Source organism: Pelophylax lessonae, assembly GCF_965119305.1.
Source record: "Pelophylax lessonae genome assembly, chromosome: 3".
NCBI lineage: Eukaryota > Metazoa > Chordata > Amphibia > Anura > Ranidae > Pelophylax > Pelophylax lessonae.
The window spans coordinates 183,589,577-183,606,469 of record NC_138770.1 but is presented as its reverse complement, the minus strand read 5'-3'; the positions used below and the strand labels follow the sequence as shown (position 1 = coordinate 183,606,469).

General features: G+C 45.5%; 1 protein-coding gene across 6 annotated transcripts in view; it reads left to right on the top strand.

The window, feature by feature from the left end:
• Nucleotides 1-16,692, top strand: part of MFF (mitochondrial fission factor) — a 61,332-nt gene extending 44,640 nt beyond the window's left edge. For 3 of the 6 annotated variants that reach the window (XM_082249607.1, XM_082249608.1, XM_082249606.1), the window contains exons 5-9: nucleotides 11,785-11,943; nucleotides 12,135-12,194; nucleotides 13,004-13,088; nucleotides 15,188-16,180; nucleotides 16,375-16,692. In XM_082249607.1, coding sequence (XP_082105733.1) covers nucleotides 11,785-11,943; nucleotides 12,135-12,194; nucleotides 13,004-13,088; nucleotides 15,188-15,319 — 436 coding nt within the window. In that variant the 3' untranslated portion in view covers nucleotides 15,320-16,180; nucleotides 16,375-16,692. The remainder of the gene's footprint in view (nucleotides 1-11,784; nucleotides 11,944-12,134; nucleotides 12,195-13,003; nucleotides 13,089-15,187; nucleotides 16,181-16,374) is intronic. The other 3 variants (XM_082249609.1, XM_082249610.1, XM_082249611.1) reach the window with 3 other exon arrangements.
• The last annotated feature ends 201 nt before the right edge of the window (nucleotides 16,693-16,893 follow it).

Sequence of the window (16,893 nt, the reverse complement as noted above, 5' to 3'; positions counted from 1 at the left end):
GAATAAATTAAATTATTCCTGTGATAATTAAAATTAATATTTAGCAGCTGCTATAGTAAAAAGGTCATGTGAAGGTAAGTAGTCTAAAAAACAGGCTACCTATAGCGCTTGCTCTAAATAAATATATAAATTATTAAATAACATGGGTAGTGGTAATCCAATAAATTTAAATACAAAGTCTCCAGTGAAAACAATATCCAGTGAAAGTCCCAATAAGATTATAAAATATATATATAATATATATGCAAAAATTGTATATAAAATATATAGTTCTTCTGTGCAAAATTTCCTTAAATAAAGTGCAGTTGTCTTGTGCAATAGTGAATCCAAATACCAAGGGTAAGATTCAATCACTCACCAAACGTTGTGGGTCATGTGTGCCTTATAGCACCAAGACCTATCAGACTTGTGTAGCCCTCCAGGCTAAAAACGACCTCTTTGTCTTGCTTCTGGGTGGGTGGAATGATGGGGTTCCCCTCCGTCTCCTCTCCCCTCGCTCCAGCCAAGATATGTAGAAAAAAATGAAGCTCCAGATGGTGTATTACCTTTTGTAAATTTTATTTCCAACCGGGTAAAAGTATATACATGCAAAAAAACTTCTTAGAACTTCAAGCCAAACAAAACTTCAGGCCAAAAGGAAACAGCAAACTTTAATCAAAAACCGCCAAAAACCATCCAAAAAACATTGCAGGGGAATTCGTATAGGTCCTGTTAATGTTGCAGCTTAGTTAGGCTGCTTGTGATCGTATGTATACGGCGCAAGCTGATCGGCGTGGACGCCAGCGAAAGAGCTTCCGGCTTGCGTTCCACCCGTCACATATGTCACCACGCTGTGCGTTCCAAACTGACGCGTTTCGTCACTTCCGGTGACGTCTTTTTTTCTGTTGCCCAGTTGGTTCTCTTACAGTGCATGTAAGATTCCTTTCTCTCATGTGGGTACTGCGTTGTTTTTTCTACGGTTGCGTCTCCCACCCCTCATGTCTATACTGCTTTGGGACATCCCAACAGTGATGACTTAGAGGCGGCGGCGACTGTCGGAGGACGTAAGAGAAAACTGAATTTTTGTAAAATTCCTTTCTCTGAGTCCTCCGACAGTCGCCTCCCCAGCCCCTCTTTTGGGGTTCTTGTTACCTACTGCTATGCTACCAAACTGAGTTGGGAGTGGTCACTGCAGGGGGGTATTGACCAGATGGGACAGCCCCCATGGGTGTGTGTATATGCTAATGCCTTTTGTCTTTTGACTAAGTCTATATGCCTAGCTACTCCTGCGGAGCGGAAGTCAATACCCAACAGTGATGACTTAGAGGCGGCGGCGACTGTCGGAGGACTCGGAGAAAGGATTTTTACAGGTAAGATTTTACAAAAATTCAGTTTTTCCATCCGTCCTGGGGATCGGATGAGAGCGGACAGGCGGTCCACTCTCATCCGATTCCCCATAGAGAGCAGCGGGGGCTGTGACGCCTCCCTCTCCGCACTGCAAGCGGAGACAGAGCTGTCATCCCGGCTCAGCGGGGATCGCAGATCGATCCCCGCTGAGCAGCACGGATCCGCCTACGGAGGCGGACCGTGTGAAAGAGCCCTTAGTTTAAAGGAGTCAAGTGAGGGCAGTTTAACCTCTTAAAGACTAAGGCTCCTTTTACACTACTGTGGTCTGTTCAGATCCACCTGTCAGTTTTTCAGGCGGATCTGAACGGATGCCCCATGCATCTCTATGGGGCATTGGATGTCAGCGGAGACATGTCCGCTGACATCTGGTCCGTCAAATCTGGACAGATGGGATCGGACAGGCGGTCCGTTCTCATCCGATTCCCCCATAGAGAACAGCGGGACCTGACACCTCCGTCTCCGCACACAGCGCGGAGACAGAGCTGCTCAGCGGGGGATCGGCGGATCTATCCCCCGCTGAGAAAAACAGAGTCCGCCAACGGACTCCAAGTGTGAAAGGGGCCTAAAGCTTTTTCTGACACTTGCTGCTCACAAGTTAAAATCAGCATTTTTTGCTAGAAAATTACCTAGAACCCCCAAACTTTATATATATATATATATATATATATATATATATATATATATATATATATATATATATATATATAACATTTTTAACAGAGACCATTAGATGTATTTGCGCAGAAGTCTTTCAAACGCAGTTTTTTGCGGAAAAAAATACACTTCAATTTTTTTTTATTTTTAAATTAAACTGTAAAGTTAGCCCAATTTTTTTGTATAATGTAAAAGATGATGTTACGCCGAGAATGGTGAGAGAATCGTGATCTTTATTCTAAGCAAAAAAATTGTGATTCACATTTTATCCGGAATAGTGCAGGTCTATCTACAGTGCCTTGCGAAAGTATTCGGCCCCCTTGAACTTTGCAACCTTTTGCCACATTTCAGGCTTCAAACAAAGATAAAAAACTGTATTTTTTTTTTTTTTTAAGAATCAACAAGTGGGACACAATCATGAAGTGGAACAAAATTTATTGGATATTTCAAACTTTTTTAACAAATAAAAAACTGAAAAATTGGGCGTGCAAAATTATTCAGCCCCCTTAAGTTAATACTTTGTAGCGCCACCTTTTGCTGTGATTAGAGCTGTAAGTCGCTTGGGGTATGTTTCTATCAGTTTTGCACATCGAGAGACTGAAATTTTTGCCCATTCCTCCTTGCAAAACAGCTCGAGCTCAGTGAGGTTGGATGGAGAGCGTTTGTGAACAGCAGTTTTCAGTTCTTTCCACAGATTCTCGATTGGATTCAGGTCTGGACTTTGACTTGGCCATTCTAACACCTGAATATGTTTGTTTATTTATGAACCATTCCATTGTAGATTTTGCTTTATGTTTTGGATCATTGTCTTGTTGGAAGACAAATCTCCGTCCCAGTCTCAGGTCTTTTGCAGACTCCATCAGGTTTTCTTCCAGAATGGTCCTGTATTGGGCTCCATCCATCTTCCCATCAATTTTAACCATCTTCCCTGTCCCTGCTGAAGAAAAGCAGGCCCAAACCATGATGCTGCCACCACCATGTTTGACAGTGGGGATGGTGTGTTCAGGGTGATGAGCTGTGTTGCTTTTACGCCAAACATAACGTTTTGCATTGTTGCCAAAAAGTTTGATTTTGGTTTCATCTGACCAGAGCACCTTCTTCCACATGTTTGGTGTGTCTCCCAGGTGCCCTGTGGCAAACTTTAAACTACACTTTTTATGGATATCTTTAAGAAATGGCTTTCTTCTTGCCACTCTTCCATAAAGGCCAGATTTGTGCAGTATACGACTGATTGTTGTCCTATGGACAGAGTCTCCCACCTCAGCTGTAGATCTCTGCAGTTCATCCAGAGTGATCATGGGCCTCTTGGCTGCATCTCTGATCAGTCTTCTCCTTGTATGAGCTGAAAGTTTAGAGGGACGGCCAGGTCTGCGTAGATTTGCACTCTGGAGAGAGTTTGCTGCACTGAAAGTAAAGGGGCTGAATAATTTTGCACGCCCAATTTTTCAGTTTTTTATTTAACAGCTTGAAATATCCAATAAATTTCGCTCCACTTCATGATTGTGTCCCACTTGTTGTTGATTCTTCACAAAAAATTAGTTTTATATCTTTGTTTTGAAGCCTGAAATGTGGCAAAAGGTCGAAAAGTTCAAGGGGGCCGAATACTTTCGCAAGGCACTCTATCTATCTATCTAATTATTTCTCCTACGTCCTCGGACAGTCGCAGCCCGTTCGGTATACCTTCATGAGTGGATAATCGCGCCCTCTGCAGGTGTAAGCTAGGCAGTGAAAAGGTTAATAAAAAAAAAACTTCACTCTGAGACACACCCCTAGGGGGCCATCCCTCAGCCATTAACCTGACACAGTGAGCACTGTTCTCCAGTTTTATGCTGCCTAGCATCAGGAGTAGGTCTAGGTCTTCCCAGCTGGGACCTATGTCTCGGTTTTTTGTTTTTTTTTTCTTTTTAAAAACAAATTTTTCTTTGATAATAGTCTTTTATTTCGCTCACTATCGCTAGTTAGTCAGGGGGATCCCTGGAGGACTACAGGCGACAGCAGAGCTGGGACTCGCACTGGATAATATAGATCCTTATGGAGCCCCAGCCTGCCAACAAGCGTCGCAGGTCATTGGTGCGACCAGGCCTCGCAACGATAGTGCCCCCGAGGACGGGGACGAGCCTGCGGAGATCCATCTTCGCCGGAATGTCTCAACTTTGGAACGCCCGTGTGTTGCTAGCATCCCTTCCAGGCTGACGGCACCCCCCACTCAGTATGGGAGGTGTTCCGTATCGGAGCGGTGCCTGCTATCCATGGACTGATGAGTGATGCTACCCCCGTGTCCCTGGGACAGTTGTCTGTGGGGTGTTATGTGGGCCCACTCCTGAGGGATGGCAGAAAAAAGGGGTCTCTGTGATATCCCCCCTCCTGGCCGTTTTGTGCGGCCCCCTACCTACCTCCCTGCCCCCGCTGGGGGCGCGCTGTGGTGTACACTGGTATAGATGGGAGGTGTGGGGCCTTAGTGTATTCTTTGGGGTGTTTCTAAGGATCCCCGCGGTGGCCAGCTCCTGGGTTTTACACTGCATTGGCACCGATCGCTCCGCCGCCATTTTGGGTGAGGGCAGGCTGTTTTGGATTCTTTGTGTTGACAGCAGCCATTTTGGCACAGATTCGGGCACCATCTTTGCTATGGGCGGCCGCCTAGTAAGAGCGGCGGCCATTTTGCGATGGCTCAGGGTATGCATCGGCCTCTAGTGCATGAGGTCACTTCCTTTTTCACGTCTCTTCACTGCAGCAGCGTGTATGGAGGTCTGGGCAAGTACACTGGGAAACTGTGGGGTGATTTTTGGCTGTTTTTTTCGGGCATTTTCCTGCAAAACTGTACTTTCTCTGTGGCTATAGCTGTTTTTAAGGGGTCTCCACGGGCTGTGTGGACCGCGGGAACCGCCTCTTTAAAGGGCCAGTATCCCAATTTTTTGTTTGGCAAAATGGAGTCCCATGATACCAAAATCCCTGCAGACCTGGTCGGTGCTTCAGGAACCCCTGAATCCTCTTCCATGGCCTCCTTATCTGCTGCACTTGCGACTTTGGCATCCAAGGTGGATCTGCTGATGTCTGAATGCACGACTCGAAAACGGCCGATGCCCTCTCAGTCTTCTGACTCAGAGCCTGATTTGTTTACCACGGACCACGTACCCACTGAGGGGTCCCAGTCCTCACATTTGGATGGGGAGGAGGAGAAGTCCTCTTCTACTGCGGCACTGGAACGTGCTTTAGTGGATGCACTCATCAGCTCCATCAGGGAGACTTTAAATGTTGATGATGAGCCCACCCAGTCAGGTAAGTGAGTGTCCTTCGGGTCCCGCAAAGCCCAGAAGTTGGGTCAGGTTTTTCTCTGCTCCGTAGACTTTCACAAAACTGTGAACGACCAATGGCGTTGCATCAAGCATATGCTGGCTGTGCCTAAGCGGTTTAAATACTGCTATCCCTTTGCGGATCCTGTAGACAATCGTTGGACGGTGTCACCAAAGGTGGACCACACTGTTTCTAAGTTGAATAAATCCACATTGATGCTTGTGGAGGATTCCCCGGTATTCAAGGATCCGGCAGATAGGCGCGTGGAGACGCTTTCCCGCCACATATATTTGGTGTCTGGCTCCCTGCTAAAGCCTGTGTTCGCTTCAGTGATGGTTTCTCAAGCTGTCACGGAATGGTCCAAGGTGCTTAGGCGCACCCTGGTGGCGGAGTCGGCTATTCCGGCTGCCCATGACATGGTGGATCAAATGGACCAGGCCGTGATGTACCTGTGTGATGCGGCCTTGGACGTAGCTCCTTTGGTCGCAAGGTTGTCTGCGGTTGGGGTCGCAATCCGCCGCATTATTTGGCTAAAAAGTTGGTCGGCTGACCACGCTTCCAAGAAGACGGTGTCTGATGTCCCTTATGTAGGTTATCGCCTTTTTGGGATACCTTTGGAGGAGTTGATCAAAGGTGTTATGGGTGGTAAGAGTACCCTTTTACCCCAAGCCTCTAAGGGAAAATCTCCATACGCAAGGCGGTGTCCTTCTTTCAAGGCTTATCATGGGTCCTTTCATGCCTCATGCCTCAAGTGCACAGGAAAAAGGTAAATACTTCAAAACTTCAGGCGGTCACAGGAAGCCATGGTCTGGGAAACCCAAAGCTGGTCAGGCCAGTTCGGCGGCCCACCCCCTTCTCCGCCTGAAGGGACGCCCTCACCCGTTTCAGGGGTGGGGGGGTGTCTGCGTTACTTTCAGGAACCCTGGTTGTCCCAACTTCGGGACAGGTGGGTTCACAAACTGATTTGTTCAGGGTACAAGATCGAGTTTCGATCTCACTCCGCGGACAGGTTATTTCCATCAAATCTCCGTCTGACTCCTGATCGTTTAAGGGATCTCAAAGGGGCGGTGCAAGATCTTCTCGCCCAAGGAGTCATTATACCAAGTTTCGCGGGTTCTACTCCAACCTGTTCACGGTGCCCAGGAAAGAGGGCAAGGTGCGTCCAATTCCGGACCTAAAGTCACTAAACCGCTTTGTGCGGGTACAGAAGTTCCGGATGGAATCCATCCAGTCGGTGGTGGCATCATTGAGTCCAGGGGACTTCCTGGCCTCCATTGACCTAAAGGATGCGTATCTGCACGTTCCTATCTTCGAGGGTCATTAGCGGTATCTCCGCTTCGCAGTGGCAGAAGAGCATTTTCAGTTTGTGGCATTACCCTTCGGTCTCGCTTCTGCTCCCAGGGTATTCACCAAGGTTCTGGCTCCGGTGCTGGCTTTGCTGCGCATGAAGGGGATTGCGGTCCTCGGTTATCTGGACGACCTCCCTGTTGAGGGCAAGTTCGTGTGCCACTCTGGCGTGCCACTCTGACAATCATGGTTCAGGCGCTCCAGGAGTTCGGGTGGACCATCAACATTCAGAAGCCGGCTCTGACCCCATCAGTTCGCCTCAATTACCTGGGGATGGTCTTGGACTCCGCTCAAGCAAATGTTTTTCTCCTGGAGGAGAAACTTCAGACCCAACAGGGCGAGATCAGGTCTCTCAGGGACAACAATCTCTCCTCTCTGCGGGCCTGCATGCAGTCTCTGGTTCTGATGGTTTCGGCCTTCGAAGCAATCCTGTTCGCTCAGTTTCACACGAGAACTCAGCAAGCAGAGATTCTTGCCAGGTGGGACAGAAAACCTCAGTTGGACAAGAGGATATCTCTGAGCCACCTCACAAGGGCGAACCTTTTGTGGTGGCTCCTGTCGCCAGCTCTGACACGAGACAAATCTTTTCGGCCTCTACTGTGGACGGTGTTAACCAAGGATGCCAGCCTGTCGGGCTGGGGTGGAGTTCTGGGCGCACTTTGTGCCCAGGGGACATGGTGGACATCTTGGAGCTCCGGGCAATCAATCTCTGCTTGCTCCATTGGCTGACTCGGCTTCAGGGTCGTGTTCAGTCGGACAATGCCACGGCGGTGGCTTACATCAATCACCAAGGGGGCACCAAGAGTGCCCGGGCGGCCAAGGAAGTGGCCGAGATCCTGTCTTGGGCCGAGACGCACGTTCCAGTGATTTCAGCTGTTCACATTCCGGGTGAGGAAAACTGGCAGGCGGACTATCTGAGTCGCCAGTACCTGGACCAGGGGGAATGGTCCCTGCATCTGGAGGTGTTTTGCCTCCTGTGTTCGCGTCACGTCTCAACAAAAAGGTGGGAAGGTTCGTGGCCAGAACTCGAGATCCTCTGGCAGACGCCACGGATGCATTGGTGGTGCCCTGGCACCAGTATCGGCTGATTAAATGCCTTTCCTCCGATTGCAACGGTTATCCAGGTTCCTCCGCACATTGGCGTCGTCGGAGCGGGTGCAGGTAATTCTGATGGCCCCAGACTGGCCGTGTTGGTCTTGGTACACAGACATTGTGCAGATGGTCGTCGAGCCTCCCTGGCAGCTTCTGCTGAGAGACGATCTACTGTCTCAAGGGCCGATCTTCCATCCTGCTTTACAGTCTTTGTCTTTAACGGCGTGGCTGTTGAAAGCCAAGTTTTGAGAGACAAGGGTATCTCGGATGCTGTCGTTCCTACCTTGCTGAAGGCTCGGAAAGCTACCTCCAGGAAGATTTACCATCGTACCTGGAAGGCGTATAATGCCTGGTGTGAATCGCAAGGGTTTCATCCATGCTCCTCCTCGGTGGCAAGGATGTTGGCCTTCCTGCAGGAAGGTGTGGATCGGCGCTTGGCGCAGGCCATGATAGAAGGTCAGTTGTCAGCCTCAGCCATTTTCTTCCAGTGTCCCTTGGCGACTAATGCCTTGATTCGCACCTTTTATTCAAGGGATGAGTCATCTGGCTCCCCCGAGGAAGGCTCCTTTGCCTCCATGGGACCTGAATTTGGTTTTGTCAGTTTCTCAACGGCCTCCCTTTGAGGACATCAGAGAAATACCTCTGCCTGTGTTGTCCAAGAAAGTTGCCTTTCTGGTGGCTGTCACCTCTGCTCGCAGAGTGTCTGAGTTGGCGGCTCTGTCTTGCCGCTTGCCTTATCTGGTTGTTCATAGGGATAAAGTGGTCTTGAGACCCAATCAATCGTTTCTTCCCAAGGTGGTATCTGCTTTTCACCTCAACGAAGATATTGTTTTACCTTCGCTTTGTGCGAAACCCAAGCATCCCAAGGAATTTGCCTTACATTCCTTGGATGTGGTCCTAGCGGTCAGGGTCTACCTGTCTGCCATGGAGTCATTTAGGAAGTCTGATTCCTTGTCTGTCCTTCCTGAAGGACCTCGGAAGGGTTTGGCTGCGTCTGCGGCAACCATTTCTAAATGGATCAGATAGAGGATTGTTCAAGCCTATTCAATCAAGGGTCAGGTTCCTCCTTTCCCTGTAAGGGCACATTCTACTAGAGCTGACAATGCCTCTTGGGCGTTTCGCTATCAGGCTTCTGTGGCTCAGGTGTGCAAAGCGGCGACCTGGTCGTCTGTGCACACTTTCACAAAATTTTACAAACTTGATGTGATGGCATCCTTGGATGCTTCCTTTGGCCGCAAGGTTTTGAGTGCGGCGGTTGTTTGAAGAGACGTGTTATGTCTCTTTTCTGGGGTGTTTTTTTTTTTATTCTGGCTTAGCTCCTGTTGAGCGTCTGTTGCCCTGTTGGCTTGGGTTTTTTTCTCTGGCCTGGTTGACATGTTGCTTTTTCTGTAGGTTGCGTCTTCCCACCCCTCACACCTGCGACTGTCAGAGGACATAGGAGAAAATAGAGTTTTTGTAAGAACTTACTTAAAACTCTTTTCATAAAAGAAAAACACTTTTAATCAGAGTATAGCATCAAGTCAATTAAACTCCTGGGAAATTGATCTGGTGAGTTAAGTAGCGAAGGGGGTTGTTAATCAGTTTCAGCTGCTTTGGTGTTAATATTAACAGGTGCCAAAAAAGATAGGTGCTGGACAGCACCCCCTTTCCTGCGCTCGGAACCTGGTCCTCAGGCTGTTCCAATCCTGGAACTCGTACGGTATTAGGCATCCATGATGGCTAGGCTTTGCTGCCCCTTACGACCAGGGTGGTCGACCAGACACTGAAAATACAAAGCAAAAGAAGGGCGCACCAGCCTAGCGCATTATCCTCAGCAAGTTTATTTGGATAAAATTGTTTAAAATCAAATACTCACAAACAAACAAGAAGTTTCAGGCACATCAATTCAGGCACTAGATGGGCAACAATGAGACGACCTCCAAAACAAGAATGGTTTTACAGGTGGGGGGCCATTAAAATGTTTTTTCCCTACTCCTCTTTTCTGGCTGTTTTTTTTTTTTTTTTTTATAACTAGTTTTGCATTTAGCTAGGGTCAGTGTCACTACTGGTAGCATTAACACCAAAGCAGCTGAAACTGCTTAAAACTGCTTAACTACTACCTCTGCTACTTAACTGACCAGATCACTATCCCAGGAGTTTAATTTACTTGATGCTATACTATGATTAAAAAGTGTTCCTTTCATTTTTTAGAGCAGTGTACTTTAAGGAATCTGTACATAGTGGAACATACAGCTTTTTCTAAAAAAAAAAAAAAAAAAAAAAAAAAAAACAGAAACAAGTAGGACTCTGTACATAGATCACCCAGAGAGGATTTGTGTTTTTCTCTCATTTTAGGAATTAGGTTAAGAGTTACTGTCTGCTTCAGTTTGGTATACCTTAGGCATCAGAGAACTATATGAAACATTGTGCTGAGAACTACTATGCCAGAGTCCTAGCACCATAAGCGAACACACATATTTTTGGGGATCATGATTGATAACAGAAGTTACGGAGTTGTTCAACCAGCCAAATTCCACCTAAAGTTGAAAAAAACTGTTCTGATTGGAAGGAATATTTAAACAAGGTAGCAGATTCAGGGCTACAAAAAAAATGGAACAGGCAGACATATGCATGTGAACTGTTTTACCTACTAGAGGATTTGTGATTCTCTTCAGCTAGTCCTTTCTTAATAATATCTGCCACACCAAACTACTTTACAGCTTTCTGTATCATTTGCCTAACTGGTGTGTAAGTGAGCACCATAATGATATTGTTCATTGAGCAGAGAGCGGTGACATTGGGGTTAAATTGGGAAATAAAAGTATTGCCTTTTTTTCTATGCTGTCTGACAGGGTGGGGGAATTACCAGATTGCCAGAACCAAAATGGAAATCCTTGGCCAGACTAAATTGTTCACATATGTTTCTTTGCTGTGTATTTAGCACAGTGCAGAAACACTCACCAAAACAGTCGGCATGCACAACAAGGCCAGTATTTCATGTTCAGCTGGCTGCTCAGGCTCTGCTGAATCTAACCTTGAGCTCCATGACTGTTTATATAAATGTATATTTTTTTTATGTTGAACTGAGCAGCACTTAACTTTTATGAATGATATCCTAAATCAGAGGTCTTCAAACTATGGCCCTCCAGTTGTTTCTGGAAATACAACTGCCATCATGCCTAGTCATTTCTGCGAATGTCAGAGTTTTACAATGCCTCATGGAATATGTAGTGCCGCAACAGCTGGAGGGCTGTAGTTTGAGGATCCCTGGCCTAAAAGATCTGTTCCTTACTTGGGATAAGCTCAGGCTTGTTTGAACACAAGTCCATACCCACCTAAGCTATCTCACTAGGAAGCTGTCAGGGTCAACAGCCTGTCATAAGAGACAGAGGCATTCCTTACCCCGCAGCCATGCATACGTGCCGCTGAAGGGAGGGAATGCTTCCACTGCTTATGATTGGCTGTTGGCTTTGACAGCTTCCCAGCAGGATAGCTCAGGTGGGTCTGAACACGCCTGAGCTCATCACTGTTCCTTATTACCTGTACTGTGATTTTAAATTTAGGGCATTCTAGGTGAAACATGGACCTCTTAGGAGATCACAACCATTATTGGCAAATTACTCTTGTTGCCTGCCTCTTCCTTGTGTTGTATCCATTGCACGGCACTGCTAGCTTTAGTATTCCTTGATGAGTGCATGAATTAAGTGTTGCCCAGCTCCTCTCATTGCCTCATATTTAAGTTTTTAGTGGCCTTGTTTCCTTTTTTGTGAGCCTTGCTCTCCTGTTTCTTTTAATCACATTTTTATCTGTAATACTATTCTCTCTATAACTGTCACTTTTTATTTACTTTTCTCTGTCCATATCTTTCATAATATTCTTCCTTCTCGCCTACCTCTATTGTCTGTCCTCCATAATGATTTTTTCTTTTGCTCATTTTGTGATTCTCCTTCGAATGCCGCCTTTTCACGTGACCTCCACTCACTGTCACACACAGTCTGACTTCTGTGTTTCTCTTTGCTACTCTCCTCCGGTCAGCCCGACTCCACCTGCCCCCACAGGCCGCCCGTGCCCTGCTCCCTCGCCCCCTGCAGATGGAGCAGATCTTTTCTCTGCCCGTGGCATTCTGTCGCTCATCCAGACCTCCACCCGCAGGGCTTATCAGCAAGTTCTTGATGTGCTGGATGACAACCGCAGGTGAATGTCTTCCCTCTTCTCTCTCCTAATACCCCTACTGCCCAAACATGCAGTGCTTGCAATAATTAATATATCAGTGTGGACCCTTGTGATTCCTATACATGTACAATCGCTGAGTGACTCCATGTTTCCTGCCTTTCTTGTCTTCACGCCTTCCTTTTCTGTCCCTATTTCCCCCCTGAACACTCCAGGCCAGTCTTGCGTGGAGGGTCTTCTGCCTCTGTTCCTGCTCCCCATCATGATAATACCAGGTAATTTGAGTGTAATTCCTGCCAGTGTGTTGACTAACAAACTTTATGCTTCTTAATCTGGATTGCTTAGCGGCTGGAAATGCTGCTAATTGTGATTTAAGTGCTGCTTTTGTCTGTTGCAGTTTTTTCAATCACCTCATAAAACAAACCTAAAAGAAAGTTGATGATTTGATCGAAATGATTTCTTTGCAATTTGGTGTATTTAAAGGGTCATTCACAAAAACAGATATTTCTGTTCTGGGTAAATTCTGCTAGCCTGAATGACTCACTGCTGTCTTATATATCTTAGTGACACCAGCAGTGAGATCCTCCCTACTGGGGATCACAACTGTAAAAAATCTCACTCCTCCTGTAGTGGCAAGGGGAGTTGTACACGTCTGTGTTCTCTGTAATGTAAAATAAATGATACATTCCAACAGATTTCCTTGTTGTGACTGTAGGTGAAGCCAGGTAAAGAGGTCTTTCCCTGGATATCTGAGATCTAGAAGAAGCTAGTGGATGATTCCACCAACCTGCTATTGCCTAATATTTAAATTTAGGTTGGAATGACTCTTTAATATCTTCATAGTATTGCATTTTTCAGATGCTTAGCGTTAACTGTCTTGCATCAGATTTTCACTGGTTGTTTTCCCTTACCAGAATAAAGTCAGTTTCACCAAGTAGGTTTGTGTAAGCATTATGTCATACATGTGTTTTACTACACTTAGTATCATTATGTGACACACCATCTTAATCTGCTACAATATATTGTCCTTTTTTATGGATAGCAGAATCTCAAACTATGCACATTTATACTGTTGCTTCTGTAGGTATGCAGTTGCATCACTAGACTCTACTATGGATGGGACTCCAGATGACCTGACTTTAGTGGATGCAGCTTCACTTAGAAGACAGGTACCTTACTTCCATAGTTTGTAATGCTTAGCAAAGTGTAATGCTTGTCATCAATCATAAATTACATTTTTGATCACTTTCTTGCTCTACGCAGTCACACATATGTGCAGATTTATAGTGGACTTTAGTGGTTCAACCTCTTCAGCCCCGGAAGGTTTACCCCCCCCCCCCCTTCATGACCAGGCCATATTTTGCAATCCGGCACTGCGTTACTTTAATTGACAATTTCACAACCATGCGACACTGTAACCAAATAAAATGAATGTCCTTTTTTTTTCCCACAAATTGAGCTTTCTTTTGGTGGCATTTGATCACCTCTGCAGTTTTTTTGCGCTATAAACAAAAAAAGACCAACGATTTTGGTCTTGTTCTTTTGGAAAAAACAAAAACATTTTTTACTTTCTGCTATAAAACCTACCCAATTAAAAAATGTAAAAAATCCAATTTCTTCATAATTTTAGGCCAATAGGTATTCTGCTATAAAAAATCCCAATAAGCGTATATTGATTGGTTTGCGCAAAAGTTATACAAACTATGGGATATTTTTATTTATTTTTTTACTAGTAATTGCAGTGATCATCGATTTTTGGCGGGACTGCGACATTGCGGCAGATAAATCAGACACTAAAGCCCCGTACACACGTAGCCATTGTCGGCCGCAAATATTCGGCCGCCGACCGATCGGCCGATTGTAGGCTTGTTAGTATGAAGCTTCCGACAGCACATTTTCGGCCGAACAGAATCTGTCATGCAGGCATTCAAATTTTTGTAGGCCAACACCAGAACGGCCGATTGTTCGCCAGTCAGTACAGATTTCGGCCGACAGACAGCAGATTTGCAAGACTGGGCATGCTCCGAAAAGAAAAAACACAAGGAAAGTTAACCATCACATGACATCACTTCTGCAGTCGGCTGTTGTTGGCCAACAAAATTCGTGTGCAGTCTTTTGCAGTTTTCAACAGACACGACAGCCCTGGACAAAAGACGGCCGATCGTTCGGCCGACGATCGGTACGTGTGTACGGGGCTTAACTTACACTTTTGACACTTTTTTGGGGACCAGTGACACTAATACTAATGATCAGTGCTAAATATTATGCTTCTATTATACTAATGACACAACGACAGGGAACGGGTTAACATCAGGGGCGATCAAAGGGTTAAATATGTTACCTGGGAGTGCTTTCTAACTGTGTGGGGAATGCTTTGACTGTGGGAAAACAGAGATCCGTGTTCCTGCTTAGCAGAAATACAAGATCTCCGTCTTCCCCTCTCGTCGGTCTGCCTCGTTTACATAGGCAGATTGCCGATCTGCCTCTCTCCTGAACGATCTCGAGGTGTCCGCCGGACGCATTGATTGGCTCTTGCTGTGTCCAATCACAGCGGGAGCGGGTTGCCAGCGGCGCGCACATGCCGCAGACCCATTGCAGGAAATCACGTACAGGTACGTGATTTCACACAGGAGGGCCGTCCTGCGGGGGGCAGTCCAGAAGAGGTTTATAAATCCAGGCTTGCACATAAACATACTTACTGTACTGGTTCCGCTAAGTCTCCGCCAGATACTACCAATTCTTCTTTTGCTCTGCCCACTCTGGGTACGACCACCTCTGATATCCCCTGCCTCCAATCCACAAACCTGATGTCATAAGCAACCAATCCATGTCTGCGCAGATACGAAAGATGGAAATAGTGGCTTTGTGCTTCCTAGGCACCGGCAGACCACTTTCCAAAGGTTTCAGGCAACCAGTATGGTAAGAATCTTTATGTAAAAAGCCAGTCCTGTGTAACTGCTAGACATGGACTCACAATTGATTTAGTAAATGGACAAAAAAAATAACTTTCTAAGTTTCTAACTTTCTGGCCAGTGAATGAAATGTGCATAAGAGCACCAGGCTACCAATATTGAGGTCCAAACATATAGTTGTATATTGGATAAATTATGTCATTATGGCTTGTGTTGTAGTTTCCTTCTTGTTTTGCAGCAAGGTAACCTAAAATTTAAATTGGAAATGCTTATTTTGCCAGGGATGTGTGCATGAAGTGTTTTTGTACACAACATTAAAATGAGAGTTTCATTTAATTTTATTTCCTGATCCATAGATTATCAAGCTGAACAGACGGCTTCTTCTTTTGGAAGAGGAGAACAAGGAACGGGTTAGGAGAGAGATGGTCATGTACTCCATCACAGTGGCCTTTTGGCTACTGAACAGTTGGTTCTGGTTTAGACGCTAAACACTTCTCTAGTTTTTCACTTGTGAGAAGCTGGCCATACAGAGAAACACAAAGAGAACTACCAAACCTGAAAAAAAAAACTGTCTTGGATGATGCAGATCCAGGTTCGTGGCACAATTTTTTTTTTTTTGCCAGCAGCAGGAATCTAGCGAAAATCACTGTGCATTCTTGCTCCTGGTTTTACTCCATGAAACCCAGCTGGTGTGCATGCAACTCTGACTGTGATAGGGTTCAAGTAAACTACATATATTAATTCTCAAGAAGGGTCTGTTTCTTCCCTGAGAACAAGACTTAATTTTCATATATGGCATGCTAGAATCATTCCTGACCTGTAAGATTATAATGGCCTTGTCTTGTGGGTTTTTGTGATAAGCTGAAGAAAAATTTGAAATGGGTACTTAGCATTGTAGAGCAACTCAACTTGAAGTGTAGTGCTGTAGTTTGGGTCTACTGGGGTATGGTCCAATACCCTTTTGGACTGTTGCAGGTTTCTGGGACTCCAGCAAGGTGAGCTCTCCATAGCTGTATCTTGGCACTGTTCAAATTCTGCTTTACAATGAACAGCACTGTTACTTTTGCCTGCTTGGATCTCCATTAATTCCTTTATGGAACCTAGCAAGCTGCATGTGACATACCAAGTGGGCATCTCGGTGGCACAGTCCTATAAAACATTATAGGAATCTGTCACAAAGCTAAAAACACCTATATGTTAAGCTGAACTCCAAGTATATACACAGTTTAAAATACACATAATGTATATTCAATGCAAATAATGTAGGCATCCTAATTATTTTGATATTGGCTTTAAACACCGGTATAGCAACATTCTGACCTTGAGAGGTACCAGCTCAGTACTGTTAAGTCAGTGGTCCTCAACTCCGGTCCTCAGGGCCCACTAACAGGCCAGATTTTAAGTATTACCTTGGGGAGATGCAGACTAGAGTACTGCAATCACTGAGCAGCAAATGATATCACCTGGGATGTATTTCAGTTATCTTGCAAACCTGGCCTGTTAGTGGGCCCTGTAGGCCAGGGTTGAGGACCACTGCTCTAAGTTAATCAGGGATGGCTGCATGCACTTTTTCTGACAAGTAACATAATTAGAGTGGGAGAGAATAGAGAGCTCACCAGTCTGCTTCTTTACTGACTAATTACAGGCTAGGGACAGGGAAGTGTCCTTACTGTTTTTGCTGAACTGCAGTAGAAAAAAGTGAGGTCACTAACCTACCTGTGCAATCTTGCAGGGCTACATAAATCTCAGGACTGAATAGACCAAATTCAAAATCCTTTGGAAAGTGAAACCTCTCCTCATGTGTATTATAGCTGTTATTTAGTGATTTGCCTGGAGTTCATCTTCAAATTGAATGTAAAATCAAAACTTATTTTTAGTATAAAAGGGTTAGTACCCCCATTTTTTTTTTTTTTTTTTTTTCTGTATTGCTGTATGTGTCCCCACTGTGGAGATTCACCCCCTTTTTTGTCCTAGAAACCATTGCCTTAGGTACGGAAAGTGATAGGAAATACAAAATATTTTAGTTGTAACTGGAACAGGCCATATGGGGTAATATTCCAAT